The sequence below is a fragment of the Schistosoma mansoni genome, chromosome 3 (genome assembly GCF_000237925.1).
Source record: "Schistosoma mansoni strain Puerto Rico chromosome 3, complete genome".
In the NCBI taxonomy this organism is placed as follows: Eukaryota; Metazoa; Platyhelminthes; class Trematoda; order Strigeidida; family Schistosomatidae; genus Schistosoma; species Schistosoma mansoni.
This window is the reverse complement of record NC_031497.1, coordinates 23,595,351-23,613,649: the sequence shown is the minus strand read 5'-3', so window position 1 is coordinate 23,613,649 and position 18,299 is coordinate 23,595,351. Positions and strand designations below refer to the sequence as shown.

The 18,299-nt window shown below is 35.5% G+C and overlaps 1 protein-coding gene across 1 annotated transcript; it reads left to right on the top strand.

The window, feature by feature from the left end:
- Positions 1–9,586: 9,586 nt before the first annotated feature.
- On the top strand, positions 9,587–14,359 carry Smp_132470 (subfamily A1A unassigned peptidase (A01 family); the record flags this gene model as incomplete). Its single annotated transcript, XM_018799716.1, has 5 exons — positions 9,587–9,738; positions 9,779–9,978; positions 10,799–10,921; positions 13,027–13,261; positions 14,198–14,359. The coding sequence occupies exons 1-5, from the start codon at positions 9,622–9,624 to the stop codon at positions 14,357–14,359; spliced, it is 837 nt and encodes a 278-aa protein (XP_018651477.1). The 5' UTR covers positions 9,587–9,621.
- Positions 14,360–18,299: the final 3,940 nt, after the last annotated feature.

The following is an 18,299-nucleotide window of genomic DNA, read 5'->3' as shown; positions in this document are numbered from 1 at the left end:
GAGACATTTCCGGACATCATTTTCAGTGAAACTGGGGACACAATTATTCTTCAAACCCTTGGATATAAGGAGCATAGTGTCAGATGACTGACGAATAAAGGACTTATTTAGGTCACAAACATTTAGCTGGTTATCGCTTCTAGTCTGCCTGTCCCCTGTAATTTCTTTAAAGAGTTTCCACATACTTGGAGAGCTTCTACAAGATAGGAGTTTTTGAGTGAACACAGAGTTGAGACGTCTAATCTCTTGGTTTATTTGATCATTTAACTTACGAACTTCAATAGTGTTTTTCTCCTTGTACATCCTTTCTTTTACCCTCCGTAGTCGTTTTAGTTGTGGAGATGTGAGTCGATCAAAACTTAAAAAGAAGGTTTCGGTAGGACAGCGAATATCAAAACAGAATTTAAGATAAGAGGTGATAACATCCGTTGTGTTTTCTATTGAGTCATCTGTAAGTACTTCCCAGTTGGTCGTACGAAACATGTTTTTCAGATTTTGTAAATTTTCTTCTGAGTATCTCCTATATATTACTTTTTTGGTATGGTGTATGTGTGTACTCTTTTCATGTTTACCATATACTTTAGGTAGGACACAAATTATACAGTGATCCGAACTAGACAATGGAGCACGTTTGCGAGTCACATATGTACCCACATCATTAATGAAAACCAAGTCTAGATAAGCATTCAAACGAGTAGGAAAATCTACTACATTTAGATGACCTAGTGATGTAAGGAAGCTACAGTCACATGAATTGAAATCACCACATACAATTGAAAGTGAATCACTGAAGGCAATAACGGCGAATTCAGTAAACTTATCAGTGAAGACAGTGTAGGATCAACTACGTTGATGTTCTATGTCGAAACGATTGGGGGCCTACTAGAGTTAAACGAGAATGGTGACGAACCAACTAACGCTGAAGTTACACCTCGCGACTGGCCCTTACGTGGATTGAACCATCGATGCATCAAAGGATCATGGACGCTATGGAGACTGTACAACACAAAGGACGTTATTACAATAATATATTAGTTAAGGTACAACCACGAAAATACAGAAGTGAAAGAACAACCACTGCCGCGTGGGCCAGTCCATGGCGTAGGATTGATTGATGCGCGTTGACTATCCTTGACCTTGACAGGGATCGATGATCTGTTCGATATTCAGTGACATTTCATCGATCCTACAATACTCCCCCACCAGATTCAACGGCCGTTTGAATCGATACCAAACATTTTGGGAGTAGTCGCGCGCCGGAGGTTGCCAGACGATTAATATGAATCCTCCGGGTATTGCCGAGCTGTAAAAGAAATGGAAAGGAGGCTGCAGAAACTGATCAGGAAACAACGAGTAATAACACGTAACAAGGACGTTGGTTGAATGTTAAGCGATCAACCATAGAATAATAGAAAAAGATACATGACATTTTAGAGTTTTATCAAGTCGCGTTGAAATAGAAAGCTTTGAAAAGTGGTTGAGGTCCTCAGATGAGAAACGTTGAGTCTGCCGCAAAAGTAGTGATATTACGGTAAGTGTATTATTAATCGATGCCGATGTGTGTACTGTCATCGGTTCAGAGTAGAAAGTCAGTAAGTGTCGTTGACAACTGTTCGTAAGCGTCCATTTCTAGTTATATCTATATTTAACAGACTAACTGTAAGTACAGAAGTATAACCGTGAAGATAAATCGTGGTTTCCTTGTGCGAAGCTTCTGATCAACTTGCAGTCAGTTTGGAAAAACTGATAACTGCTGTGAAAATCAATAAGGGTCGAAGAAATACAGATCGAGAGCGAAGGTGGCACGATGAAGTTTTTAAAAGATGATAAACGGTGAGTGCTGCACATGTGTTTGATGAGTGAACCGAAAAGTGTCTAAAAGAACATAAGAAACCAAGAGTGTCACTCTGGACTCATGTCAATGATATCGGTGAAAAATGCTGTCAGTGTTGGTGTCGAGACGACAATATCGTTGTCAGTTTGCAGGAGATTCGCTCGACTGAGTAAACTGATGATTCGTGCGAGTGTCGTCAAACCACCAATTGAACTGGACAGGCTTTAGATCGTCGAGTAGTTGAACAGCCGATTGATGTACCGAAATCATCTATTAGATAACAGTCACGCGGAAACAATACTTCATAAGGTGAAAAAATATGACGTCGAATTTGAATAACTACAATAGTTCGGATGTGTTGTAATGTCACATCGAAGTAACATCATTTCGTATACTGACAATTGTACTGAACGTTCGTTTGGGCATTATGTAGCAATTGGATGTGCAGTAGCAAACATATACGAAGACTATCGTGAGGTTCGTGGAGAATTTCAGAGGACGTTTAGATATTTTCCAAACCCGTATTGCATGTGAATAAGCCGAATACGGAATTCAAGTGACTTTCGTGCAATAAGGAAATCGAGCCATGATTTACTGTGTGAGATAACAGCAAATACAAAGCGCATAGTAAACATTAATTTAAATGGTAACCACCAATGTAACTAAAGTTTAGGTTTAGATAACGTGATCGTTTCGTAAAATGGCTTATTATTTAGCGTTAAGTGACATTAAATACGATGAATGTCTGGTAAGGACATGGACTAAGATAGCTCGTGTACACGTCATACGTTTTTCTACAGCATGTTGACTTACGAGTCATAAATGTACATAGTTTCGACTAAAACTTGACGGCAGTGACAGAACGTATGACTACTCCAAGTAAAAGTAGCCTCGAAATGTTATTAGACATCATAAACATTATACGAAATTATCTAACGCAATTATGAAACTCGCCTGGGTTACTCTTACTCCCAAGTAATTGAAAGTTGTTGATTAAATTCGTAGATTAACGAAGAATTGTAGACTGAATTTGTATACGTCCAAATTTAATTTAAGCCAAACACGTAGAATTGCCTGACGAAGTCTAAACAAGATCTAATATTGCAGGAAATTTATAGTTCAAACTCACCGTAAATTTCTAGCATTTGTATCCTCTGATTCACCATGGAACTCAGCAATTGGAAATTAGGCAGACAGTGGTCAAGAAAGTAAAATATTCTAGTAGATAGTTTCTGATAGTAGTTAGTTGATAGTGATTAAGCAGAAAGATGAATTTATAATCGACAGTTAATCCTGTATTGGTTATACAAGTGGATAAGTTGCAAACAGATATGCGTTCGTGTTGCCTTGAGACTATACTTACGAGTGGTTGATATTTTAACAGACATATTACACAGGAGCATTTACGTGCTGCTAATGCTTGTTAAAGAACCACGATAGTCGATTATAGTCGTAGTTGATTGGTTAGTTCTATCGATTGAACTAATTATTTCAGTTGAAATACTAATCAACATTGATATGAAGCAACGAATGTTCACAGAAACTGATAAAAATAGCCGAAGTTAAAAATGAAAAATAATAAGTATAGAATGCAATAAAAAAGATCATAATGATAGGTTGCGTTATTCGAAGTCTTGCTCACCAGTGTAGAACATCAACGTTGATGTTCTATGTCGAAACGATTGGGGGCCTACTAGAGTTAAACGAGAATGGTGACGAACCAACTAACGCTGAAGTTACACCTCGCGACTGGCCCTTACGTGGATTGAACCATCGATGCATCAAAGGATCATGGACGCTATGGAGACTGTACAACACAAAGGACGTTATTACAATAATATATTAGTTAAGGTACAACCACGAAAATACAGAAGTGAAAGAATAACCACTGCCGCGTGGGCCAGTCCATGGCGTAGGATTGATTGATGCGCGTTGACTATCCTTGACCTTGACAGGGATCGATGATCTGTTCGATATTCAGTGACATTTCATCGATCCTACAACAGATAGCGCAGATGATGTGCAGTCTGGAGTCATGTAGATATTGGTAACATAAATATATTTGTATTTATTCAGGTGTTTTGGACGGCACCTTAAAGTTAGACAGTCAATAAAGTCGTTTGAAAACTTGAAACAGGCAAAAGTAGATCGACACCAGTTAACGTTTACAAAAGTAGCTACTCCGCCACCACAAGTCTTTTTATTGTTTGATCGATCCTGACGATAGATATTAAAATCACGTAATGACACTAAGCAATCATCCTGTAAGTCAGTTAACCAAGATTCTTGAATTGTGATGACACCACAATTACGATACATGTTTTGACTTAGCAGAAATTGGAGATAGTCCACCTTGTTAATTAGTGATCGACAGTTAGAGTTAAGTAGCTCGGGAATCGACATTTGATTGATGTTTATTTTCTTTAAAGTATATTGCCAACCACCACGATGTCTCTTATTGTGCTTGTTTGTAATTTTTGCAGCGAAAGGACGTAAGCTTTTTATAAACGCACCTGTATAGGTTATGCGATTAATAGACATAATGATAGGTTAAAACAAATTAAAAAAACCAGATAACTTGTTGAAATATTTAGATGGCAGAAACAGGTAGCCCAGGTATTCAAGCAGGCATCAAGATAAATTAGACCATCACTTAGGCAACAGACTGTATGAAACGTTTAGTTGGCTATAATTGATGTATTACTGTAATTGGAACCCATCTAGTGCTCACTGGTCTCATTATCAACAAATCACCACAGGTAGGTGAAATTTACATTGCATTAGCACAACATAGAAACGTAGTACTTGTGGTTAACTGTTAACTTTCAGGCTCGAAAAGCTGTCAACTGACGTTGTCAAGATTTTCTAGTAGTTTCACAATCATCATATTACAAATGAATGGACGTGTTGGGTCAGTTTCACTTAAAGGATTGATGAATCTATTTGTTTTTGTGCTAAATGTGTTTCCTATCTACTTCCAGCGCTTCTTCCTGATTCCTTCCTCCACTGAAATCTGGTTTGTTGTCTCCCACAGTAGCTTCTTGGTGATAGTGTCTGGCCATCGGATCCGAAGGATTTTGTGTAGACAACTGTTAGTAAACACCAGTATCTTCTGGATGATGGCTTTCGTAGTTCTCCAATTTTCCGCCTCTCACAGTAGGACTGTCTTGACATTTGTATTGAAAAATCTGATCTTGGTGTTGGTTGACAGACAATTGTTTTGAGTTCCAGATGTTCTTGAATTGTAGATATGCTGCTCTTGCTTTGCCGATCCGCACATTCACATCTGCTTCAGATCCACTGAGTTCATCAATGATGCTGCCCAGATATGTAAACGTTTTCACATCCTACAATTATACAAACAATAAATATGTGTTTCAACTGTAATTTGAACCAATTTATTGATGATATCCGCACACAATAAACAATTATCGTATTACCACCAGTAATTGAGTTTGTTTATGATCAATCCTCAAGTTAATTTGATACATCTGTGTCAATAAATCATGATGAAAACAGAATAAAAATAACATAGACATCACTAAGTTTCAGAGTAGTCAAACACATTTCAATGATTCTATTCATAATTATCGTTTTCTACCATACTCTACCAGACCCAAAGACGCAGTTCACAGTTCGCAATTCACAACAGTTACTTTGTCTCTGACAAGAAAGTATGTGATTGAGTGAAATCACAGAAATACATCAACGTCGAAACATCTCATTAAATTGAGAATTGTACGTGATACAGTAAGATTGTTTGTCTCAAATTTGCTTTGCCTCGAGTCAACTGCGTCTTCCGAATAAGTCGATGATTTCGAGCTGTCGTAAAACGAAAAATACCAACGAAATATATCAAGAAACCGACACTTTCATGAAGCGAATCGTGTGTCAATTGATCCGGTATCGAACAACACTCGTAACTGTTGACTTCGAGTTCTCACTCAAATCATCATATTTTTAATACACATTAGAATCTGTTGCCGTCATACAATTATACAAACAATAAATATGTGTTTCAACTGTAATTTGAACCAATTTATTGATGATATCCGCACACAATAAACAATTATCGTATTACCACCAGTAATTGAGTTTGTTTATGATCAATCCTCAAGTTAATTTGATACATCTGTGTCAATAAATCATGATGAAAACAGAATAAAAATAACATAGACATCACTAAGTTTCAGAGTAGTCAAACACATTCCAATGATTCTATTCTGCATTGTCGGTTTTTTACCATATTTACTTGGTGAAATTGTGAAAATTCCACTTCACCCATTGGAAAGATCCGATTCATTGCTTGCACATTATACGAGTTACTTTAGGCTTTCGAAGAAAATATATATGTATCAATGGAATGAGCAAAATACCACTACATCAGAACAACTGATTAATTTTGAAAACGTAAGTGTATCAATTGTGTTGATAGTTTAAAATCCACCTTAATGTATTTCTAATATAAAATCTATTATAAAACCACTAATTTGGAATATTACTAATCGATATAGTCCTCAACAGTATATGTGTAATAGAATAATGGAAACTACTGACAATTGAATCACTGATTCAAATAACAAAATATCATAGCCACGAGTGCCTCTTATCTGAAAGTTAATTCAAATCAAAAGAATTTCTCAAAGTGAACAAACGTAATTAATATTTCTATATCGTAATTATTGTGGTTTTTTGTCCGGCGTTTTATCACGTGATTTTTCCACCAATCGAAATACCTATTTCCCAATCTTAGCACTGTGTCAACAAAATGGCGTTCGACAGGTATAAGCATTCCAGCATACTTATCAGTCACTTGTCCGCCTAGCCCTTGCAATTGTGTCCAGAACATCAATTACAGCTTCTGCTATGCGAATCATTTATTTCAAGCATACTCAGTTTATATACCAGACAAACAGACCGCATCATACCACAAAATAAGAAATAATATTTGTACAAGATCAGGTCAAATGTGGCTGTGAACGTGGGAGACTGTAATCAATAAACTGGGTACAATTTAAGGACATTAATTCGTATAATGATTATGCATGGGACAAAATTATTATTATTATTATTAGCTTTATTCAATATCATATTATTTGGTACAAAATCGAATTCTCAGCATAAAGTATTTCAACATGTTTACGTTTCTTATTTCTTCGTTGCTCCTGATGATGAACATTCAGTGATCGCCAGTTGGATGTCAGCAGTTCAGTCAATCGACATATGAATAATGTATATTCTTTTTGCTGCATGTTCCCAGCAAACACGACATCTCTGATTAGGCCTTTTGTAACCTTTACAGTGTAAGCTTGTACAGTTTTCAGAAACGCACCGGAATAGGTTGTGTGCTTAATAGCCATAATGATGTATTAAAACAAACAATATTAGATAACTTGTTGAAATATATAGATGACGGGAAACAGGTAGCCCAGATGTTTAAGCAGGCCGCCCTTCGCTATGAAGCTAATGATAATAGGAATATAGATATACTGTGATGATTTGAAGTATTTGAATTATAATATGAATCAGTGATCCCAGCAATAACGCGATCTAATTAAGAAGTATATTAGACGACCACGAACGAATGTTCTGTATTTGGAATTCAAAATCAAAACAGTCATCAATACAAAGAAATCATTGATTCAAATAAACACCACATTCTCCGCAGCTCAAATTGGATTTTACGTGTCTGTGATCGATTGTACGTCTTCTTAAGTTCATCTCACATCTGTACAACAGTGTATTGGATGTAGACTCTGAATAATCTAGAATGCATTCGTTGGTATTAGAATTAACAACGGAAATTGGAACAGAATCATCTGGGTTCTGGTGTTGTATTTGATCAACGTTTCGGTTATGTATACTCAAGTCATTGATATATAGAATTCGCACCATAGATTTTTCAACATTCTTCACCACGATTCCTGTGGCTGGTCGAAGATCATTCCCACTATAATATGTAACATCAGAAGACTCCAAACACCTTTTTATTCGAACGGAGAATTCTTCCTTTTAATAGCTTTGATGGGGTCTCGTCACAGAATGCTTAGCATTTCTATATTGAATTAGAAATGTATCTACTCCCCTCTCCAGTTCATTAAGTGTGGAAGCACAAATGAATCAGTGGCAATTTTTAATTTCCTGACGAAATTTTCTGCTTGACCATAAGAACAAGGGTACCTGGGAGCAGTAATCAGATGTCTGCACTCTATACCATTCAACCAATTAGTGACTAAATCTGCAGCGAAATGAGAGCCATTATCAGTCGCTAACACCATGGGAACTCCTTATCGACTAAACACCTTCTTTATTGCTTGGATTGTGAAGTCAGAATTCGGTGAAGTTGTGAAAAAACTTCAGCCACTTAGGAAGAGAATCAATAAGTGCAAGTGTATAGTATTTACCAAGAAATGGACCACAATAGTCCGCATGAATTTTCTACCGCGCCTCAGACGATACTGGCCATAGAGTCCACTTTGAAGGCTGACTGTTTAGCTTATGATATTTCTCACAACTGTTTGCTGTACGATATATATCTGCATTTATTTCTGGCCACCAACATGTGAGTCTTGCCAAGGACTTCATTTTCTCAACATTTAGATGTCCACTAAGAAGATCATAAACGACAGGCTTGCGTAATGAAGGAGGAATAAAAACACGATCATTTAGACACAAAATACCATCAGAAGTAATAGATAACTCATCCCGCTTTGAATAATAGACAGGAAATCTACGTTTCAGATTAACATTCCAACCCTTGCGTATAACACTGAGTATACATTCAAAGTATCTACGAGTTTCTTTAATGAGATCTGGACGTCTCTCCGGTAAAGGTTGCACTAACAAACAGTCTGAAATATTAACAGGTCTATCTCGTAATGGTTGTCGAGAAATGTAATCTTTCCATCCGACTTCAATGGCGTAACATTAGGAGTATCTTATGCTGAGGACTGAACCGGTTCAATTAAACCTTTCCCACATAAATAGTTCAGTGAATTATGTACTGCCTCTCGAAGACCATAAGGATTTATTCGTCTTTTAAGAAAGACTGGATCACCTTGTACTTGAAGTTTTATAGGCTGAATTTTCATAACTCCACTACACTTAGCACACACAGCTATCAAATCCTTGAGTAAAGCATCAGAATTATCTGTAGAAACTAGACAATTCCACTTTAAGTCTTTTCGGTTTTTTAAACCAACTATTGACAGTCCTGTTTCACTAACTAAAAATTCACAAGATACATTTGAATATACATCATCTCTTAATAGCAATTCCCGACATCATCGTATGGGCAGTCTGCGTCCAGTAATCCCCAATATTGAGACCTCAGTGGATCTTACCACAACATTAGAATCTAAAGATTTCAAGTTCTTGAATGAAATAATGGACTCTATACTACCTGTGTCCACAATAAAGTCATTAAATGAACCAAGGGATGTATTTCGAATTCAAAATCAAAACAGTCATCCAAACAAAGAAATCATTGATTCATATAAACAATACATATACAAAATCTAGTTACTGAACAGTTATACAACAGGAATATATTTATATAATGTTAGACTATTAATTAATCTCAGATGATACCCAAAATTCATTTTCAATTGGGTTTAACAATACTGTCGAAATTTTCAATGCAAAAAAATCTTTCAATTTAGTTTCAGTATTATGGTGAAATATCAGTGGGAACTCCACCTCAAAAGCTACGAGTTTTGTTCGATACAGGATCAATTGACACATGGTTCGCTTCAAGGAGGTGTTGGTTTCTTGATGTATTTTGTTGGATGTTTCGGTTTTATGATAGCTCGAAATCATCGACTTATGTAGCAGATGGTTCGAGTTTTCATGTGAGTTATCTGGATAGTAATTACTCTGGATTTTGGAGTGTGGATACTATACGAGTAAGAATTGAGAATGTTTATAAATCAAATGATGTTTCAGATAGGCTCGTTGGTGATTCCGAATCAAGCGTTCGCAGAAATGAGGAATATATTTAATAGCGATTACTACAATTGTAAATATGATGGAATAATCGGCATGTCCAGTAGGAGGATATCAGAATATGGAAACATTCCGATGTTCCCGAATATACTGGCAAATGGTGTGAATATGGAACCAATATTTTCATTTTATTTAAATCGGTAAGTTTGTATTACGCATTGAACAGATTGAACTTTCGCAGCACATAATAAAATTAGTTCTCTCAATCGTTTGTCGAATAGGAAAATGGAGGAAATTACTCGATGCATGGTCACAATGGAAATAACTGTCATGTTTTGAGGCATATTCGAAAAAGTGTGTTTATATCCAAATAATATGCTATCTTCTCTTTATTACTAATGTCATCGAAAATATCAGTTAGTTCACTGACGCGGTTTGTCTATTCGATAACCATTTTGCTAGTATACTTATAAGTGAACAAGGTGTAGACAATATTGATCGTGATGGATTATTAGATTGATGTATTTCATGTAATCCATATCAAATCAGGAGTACAGAACCGGCAGGCTTCAGCACATTCAATTCCTCTTTGTTTATGACATACAGTTTGAGGAGCTTCATTAGATTGGAATTTACCCCAGTTATTAATAATCTAACGTTAATATTAGATGAAATATCCATCAGATACTCATCAATTATAAATAAATACATGGTTAAACACATCACATTTTTTCAGTTCAACTCCGTTTTCTCATAGTGAAAAATGTATTTTATGTCCCAAACGATGTAGATTTTATTTTATATAAAGCGTATTCGTTAAAGTCAGTGACTTCACAAACTTAATTCTTTGTGTCACACACATTTACACAACGACATGATCACATACTGTGGTAGATTCTTACATCAAATAAGATCGTGTCCAAACAGCCAACTAAAGTTTATGCTATTCAACTTGTCTATTAGTCAATAACATTGAAAAAACTATCAATAATTAGACACATATTCATTGTTTTTTGATAGGGGAAGTGGCTCAGCAATCGGTGGTGAATTGGTACTTGGCGGTCTCAATCCCAAATACTTCAATGGTGATTTTGAATATATACCTACTGTTCACAATTATATGTGGGTGATTCGAATGTTAAGGTAATCTATTTTCACATAATTTTAATTTGATATTCATGATATTTTCCTAACGTCAATAGGAGTTGGAAGAACAAAGATTGACAATTTACTTAATTACTGACTTTACGTCTGTTACCCTTCGTGGGTCATAGACGGCCGATCAGAATTCTCCGAACAACTATTTCCATGGTCTTTCTTTCCAGTTGTTTCCAAGTGTTATCCATTCTTTTGATGTCTGCATGATGTAGTTTGGTAATTTCCGCAATACATGTCCTACTCACTTTAAGTGTCTTTTTTTAATTCCCACTTTAACTAAAATCTTATTTGTTCTCCGACACAGTAGGTTATTGCTGATGGTATTCGCCAAGCGGATCTGAACTTTCATCCGTAGATAATTGTCTATAAATACCTGTGCTTTATTGATGATGATTGTAGTAGTTCATGCATCTCATGATATCTGCATACACAATGTTGTCCATTCCGACTTTGACGTTTAGGTTTCCCGTCGAGATGGTCAGGTCCTCTTCTTAGCACTTCTGTACGACGGAATGAAGTCTCTCGTAAAACTGATCTTTGTCGTCTTCGTTGCTTTTATGTGTGAGCAAGATTGTATTCAACGGGACTGCGTTGTAACCCCCATGCTCAACATTCTTGTAACCGGACATGGGACAAGCAGCAACTCCAGAATGCTTAGACACGGAGTTTATTGTCAGTGACTATCAAGGTTCAAACACAAGTGTTTTAGTTGATACCGGTTTCATTATCACTAATCATTTGATCAGATTGGGATTGGAAAAATATCTTAGTCGGTGCACCCGTCATATGGTATTACTTTCAAGAGAAATACTTTTTATCAACGCACATTTTTTCATTCATACTAAATAAGTCTTCATCAAAAGCATCATCAAAATCATTTCTAATTTGAATTACTCAGGAATGTTGATCAGGTACTATTTTCACTAGATTTTATACGAAAAAAATCTCTCGTGATCACATTATCAAATCGTGTAATGTGTGAAAATCTGTGGTCTTTCTCAATCTGCCACTGAGTTCAAACGGTGACCATGATATTCTTGTTCACTACACCATCTTCCTCAAGGTACTGTAATTTCAATACGATTATTAAGCATCGGTAAGAGATGGATGAATGTGAAATGGAATCCTAATAACTGTTGCATTTATTAATTGTAATGGAACATAATGTATAAACTAGGCTCAGCAAGTATTTCACCATTATGAGGATGAGAAATAAACAATGATTTAAATAAATAAATCACTTGGATAACATTATGTGTTTAAAATGTGCATCTGAGTTAGTGTGTTCACAACAGCAGTGAGACGCATCTTAATAATAATTTCCAGTGAGGATGAAGCAAATTTCCAATGTTAGTTATTGTTCAAATGACGGTTTAAAAAGTATTCCACTAATTATGAGGAAGGGATTTTGTGGATATTATAGTAATTTAAGAATTGAGTTTATGAGTTAATTGCAGCTAGAACACCATGGAAAACCTGAAAAGCCACACTAGGACGAAACGAAAATCCAATGCTTCCAGAATTCCTATGGTGAGCTAGCTTCAATTGACTATGGAACTCAACTATCTCAGTAATGTAATGTAGACAATTGTTCATTCAAATATTTTAAGAGCTAATGTCACGTTACATTCGTATATCTGTAAGCGTGTGTGCATTTCTTATGCTATTCATCACATGTCTGTAACGTATTTTTATCTGGCGATAAATATTGATTAACTATACATTAAGTGGAGTTTGCTGACATGTCTTCTCTATTGCGTGTCATTTCGATTCACTCTATTTTCTTCGCCTCGTCCCTGTGATTGATTGTCCAGATCAGTGAGTGTACAAAATATATGTATTCAGAAAATCCATTCTTGTATTCGGCTTATTTATTTCTGTGATTCATCAATACGAGGATAGACGATGTGCATTTTTCAATAAAATCCATACGATCTCATTCGAGCCAGATCCCGATCTCGATCCACGAAATATCTTTGTCGAAAAATATTTGTATTGAGACCTTTCAACAACTTTAACATTATTTATTAGTTAATTTAAATAAACTTCATACAAATATTCATAATTAAATATTTTCTATATACACTTAGTTTGAGAATAAATGGGGTAGAATTTTGCAACGTATGTTCCGCTCTTATTGATACTGGAACATCGTTAATTCTTGGACCACCTGAACAAGTGAGACAAATCAATTCGTTACTTGGTACTAATGACTATTTTGAAAGAAAATCCTTTGACTGTGGTAGAATTGATATGCTTCCATCGATTGAGTTCATCTTTCATAGGAAGAAGTATATTCTGAAGCCACGACACTATATAGTCAAGGTGAATACAAGTAATTCGTTTAGTCTTAAACAATACTAGTCACTTTACACATTATGAGATTCACATGCATGATACAGATTTGTTTAAAATTGTCTGTTATGATTAAGAAAATTCAGTCAGTTGGAACTTGTAACAGGGAAGATTATTTTGACAAAGTGAATCTCAATGAACAGGTCAATTGAATTCATATGAAACACTTATATAAAACTATCGGTGTATTTCACAACACGAATCATGCTACTTAAACTAAATTTTAGAGTAAGCTATAGATATATTTATACCGAAATAAATTTCGATGGCCGTTCATTGGCTAGCTAACTCAGATGAACGAATATATATTGTTCCAGAGTGAACATCAAATCTGAGATGCAGGTACATCCAGCTGACGAGTCCCAAATAGGACGAAACGTGCGTCAAACTGGATTCCACTGCTGACCACTATCCATCTTTGCATACTAAGCTTGTGAATTTAGACTATATCGAGGCAATACTCACAGTATGCACATATGCCAATGAGAGACTGACCAGTTGCAGTTCTAAAGCATTAATGGGAAGACTCAACAAACAATGCTAATTGAATTCATTTCATTTTTAGTTTGTTAATAAGCTGAATGTGAGGAAGATTTCGTTACAAATAACCCTTTTACATAGCGTATATATATGGTGAAAAATGATTCACTGGGTGCATTACTAACTTAATGCAATCATTTGAAACATTGATTAATGTCGATATGATTCATGTGAAAGACGATCTTAGAGAAAACATGAATAATTGTTTTCTTACTGAGTGATGCATATTCCAACCTGTAATTAACAAATGACCAGAGAAAATGAATGACTGTTTATCTTTGAATAATCTTTTAGATGGTCACCATTCAAACCAACAAAATGGAAACAATATGGTTCCATACTAATGCATTTTTTGTTCAATTACAGGATGACCCTTTATTTATAAAAATTTGTATGTCACCTTTTGAACCACATTATTCGTTACTTCCGAACACTTGGGTTCTTGGTGACGCATTTATGGGAAGATTCTATACTGTATTCGATTTCGGTCAGCGAAGAATTGGACTGGCTGATGCTGTGGGAACATAGAGATGATTTGATTGACGAAAACAAATGGTTGTATGCAATGAAAAAAAGAAATAAATAAACAAATTGTGTTATATCCTAGTGAAGATGTAAGTACAGGAATCTTCCGGGACCTATTAACGGACTATTGTTCTATATGTCTTCTTATTGTTTAACTGTTCTGTAACCTGATTGTGTATATGTATATTCCTATTATCATGAGCTTCCTTTTGTCCTATGGATAATCATTATACAAATTACTGTTCTTAAATTATACTCAGCTTATTGATTACTGTATCCCACGTTCACAGCCACATTTGACCTGATAATGCACAAATATTATTTCCTATTTTATGGTGTTATGTGGTTTGTCTATCTGGTATATAAACTGAGTATGCTTGAAATAAATGATTCGCATAGCAGAAGCTGTAATTGATGTTCTGGACTCAACTGGAAGGACTAGGCGGACAAGGGACTAATAAGGATGCTAGACTGCTCATAACCGTCGTACGTCATTTGTCGGCACAGTGCTAAGATTGGGAAATAGGTATTTCGATTGGTGGAAAAATCACGTGATAAAACGCCGGGCATATGACCAAAACAAGTTGGATGCAGCCTTTTTCTCTTTTTTTTGAAAAGTAATAACAAATTGTATACTGGATATATTTAAGGACATTCTACTAAATATCGTAATAAACTAAGATGCCTAAAGAAACGTTATTTGAAATCTAACGACTTCACGGCAGTTACACAAATAACAATAATTTTCAATCAAATTAAAAAGAAACATAGGTTAAAAGCCGTCAATGAAGAGCTAGTAGCACTAAGTACTAGCTCTAAAGTGCAAAACCTAATCCTCCTTTTCAATAAACGCGCTAAATCAACTCAAAAGGTTGATATACCTTTTCAATAAACGCGCTAAATCAACTCAAAAGGTTGATATACCATGCATCCTGCATAATAACATTTTTATATATGACTCTAAAACTATAGCAGACCTTGTCAGTCGTAATTTTGCAAATGGCAAAGAATCCATAAATGGCTATGTTTCAAGAGTTATATGCATGACTGGTAACTCAATAAAATCTATCTCCTTCACATGCCTGAAAATTAGTAAGGCCTTAAATAACCTCAAGGTTTCGAGAGGTCACGGAGCAGACGGGATTTTATCATTTCTCTACAAATATGGTGGTCCAGATATTCTACTTCTTCTCCTTAAGCTGTTTACTTCCTCTATGGAATCAGGCTCTTATCCTGACCGTTGGAAAACCGCGTACATCATACCACGTTACAAATCTGGAGATAAGACTGACATGAACAACTATCGGTCGATAAATATTACTCCAGTTATCTCTAGGATTATGAAGAAATTATTAGTGACGAACTATCCAACTATTTATTGACTGAAGAAGTTATCAATGATACGCAACATGGATTTCTTAAAAAATCGATCCTGCATGACATGTCACTTTGACTTCTTTAATTTAGTCTATGCTCTTCGTAGCCAAGGATATCTAGTATTGGTGCTATACCTCGACATTTCTGAGGCCTTCGATATGGTCAACCACCAACTTCTCGCATCTTATGGGGTCCAAAACCCGTTACTAGCCTGGTTTGATTCCTTCCTCAGCAATCGACATTAAATAGTTTAAAATCAACTCGTCATTGTTGAATACCATCCCTGTTAGAAGTGGGGTAATTCAGGGTAGTGTTTCAGGCCCTTTGCTCTTTTTAGTTTTCATTAATGATATTTGTGAGTGTTTTAGTGTGGGTAAGTCCCTTTTGTATGCTAACTGTCTTAAAGTGGTGTATTCATTTTCTCCACGTGAGCTGAGCAATATTCGAAATTGCATCAGCACGGAGCTTAACAAAGAAACACAGTGGTGCTCGAAATGGCAACTGGAGCTTAATATAGCTAAATGTGGATGGTTATGCTTCGGTGATACATCACTCAACCTCGATCTTACCATAAATGGTGAAGTGATATCTAGGTTACAAATAGTAGTAGACCTAGGACTTAGGTACTCCGACGACTTGTCGTTTACTGAACACATGATGAAACAAACTTCCAAGTCTCAACGCCTTATAGGTTACATAACTCGGAACCTTCATAACAACGAATCTCGTATTCTAATGTACAAAGTTTGTGTTCGACCACTCCTCGAATACTGAGCGTTTCTTCTTAGTAGCGCGCGCATGAAGGATAAATTGAGGCTGGAATCAGTACAGAGACGATTTACACTTCGTACTCTTGGAACTGATAGTGCCTTGACATATAATTCTAGGTGTAATAAACTCAGGCTTGACTCTTTATGGAAGAGGAGACTCAAACTTAACCTTATCTTCTTTTTCAAAATACTTAACAAACTATCCTTCACATCCAACCAGGCGATTCAATATGCTGAAGCTTCACATTACGACATTCGTAACTCCTTGTCTTTAGCGAAACAAACATATTCCAGATCTTCTCTCTATATGAATTACTTTACCTATAAGTTTTCTAGTCTCTGGATTAATCTACTACAAACTATCCGTACGTTAAACTCTCTATCAATATTTGTTCGCTCCATTAATGCATATTGCTCCTCTGAAAATGCATTAAATGCTCTAGCGCTTGTAACTGTATCTTAATTCACAAGTCAGAATATAGGAACTTTAAATGTTTAACCACTTACTTGCTATCACTTTACATTAACACTGTCACTAGCAATTCTAACATGTTTGAATAACATCTAACATGAATAATGGTAACCTGATCGGCATATTTTGGCAATCATTGTTTTGTTGTTCCGTGCTCTTTGCTTTAATCTTACTTTCTCTAGTTGTAGATATTTATCAATAACTCGCTATGGCACTGGAAATAACCTTGGAGAAATACGTTCATAAATCATCAGGCTATCCACTTAAGAAAAAAATGACAAGTTCCCTGGTGTTGTATTGGCTTGCTGTGATATATGCCATATATAACCTACTTATCAATTACTGAACCAGTAAACATAAAACAATCTTATATTTCATGTTTGTTCTCCACATTAAATGTTGCTTTTTTTATCAATCTGATCATGCCTGTAAACTGGTGTGAATTCTGTAAACATTATTTTCAGAATATATGATTATTATTATATATAGAGTATCGAAGGCCAATTCCCTTGACGTTACATATTACTCGTAATCAACTGGAGAAGAAAATAGGGGAAACAAGGAACACAGGACAGCAACCGAAAGACACTGTGACAGACGTATCGTCGCGCATGTGTTAATATGTTTCTTGACCTACTAATTTACATAGATATTATTCAGATTAATCAAATCAACTGCGAATAATGTAACTGTAAAATATCAATCAGGAGAGATGGTTGGTAAACATGTTGAGTAAAAGTAATGACTGAACAATGTATGTTCTTGAAAATTCATCAGTGGAATGAAATGTATTTATGAGTGTGATTATTTTCAAAGAGAGGATCGGAGTAGAGGTAATAATAATAATTATTATTATTAATAAATCAGAACATAGTACTATCGCTTTTACTTCACTCACAGATTGACAAATTTTTTAAAAGTTTCAAGAACTTACAAGTACTTCATAAGAACTAAGAGTAACGATGAAGCAGTGTCTTATTTGATAAAGTTATGTATAATAAAATTGAGGAGATCTACTTACTAGATAGCATCAGAGTGTGCAAACGATGGTTGATTTAATTATATGAAGACAAATATCAAGTCAACTTTGACTCTCCAATTTCATAAAGGGTTGGGTTCAAGTATACTGTATCTGAATTTGTAGTTTACGGTAGAACCATTCATAGGGATGCATAGTGTTCATCGCCGCAGAATTCATTTCAATCTAAGTTTATGATTGATGTTAACACTGTTCAGAATAAAATTGCATTATTCTAGGAGTGGATTAAAATGTGAATAATATTTATAGAAGTTATGTTGTATGAAATACAAAAATCATTTAGAT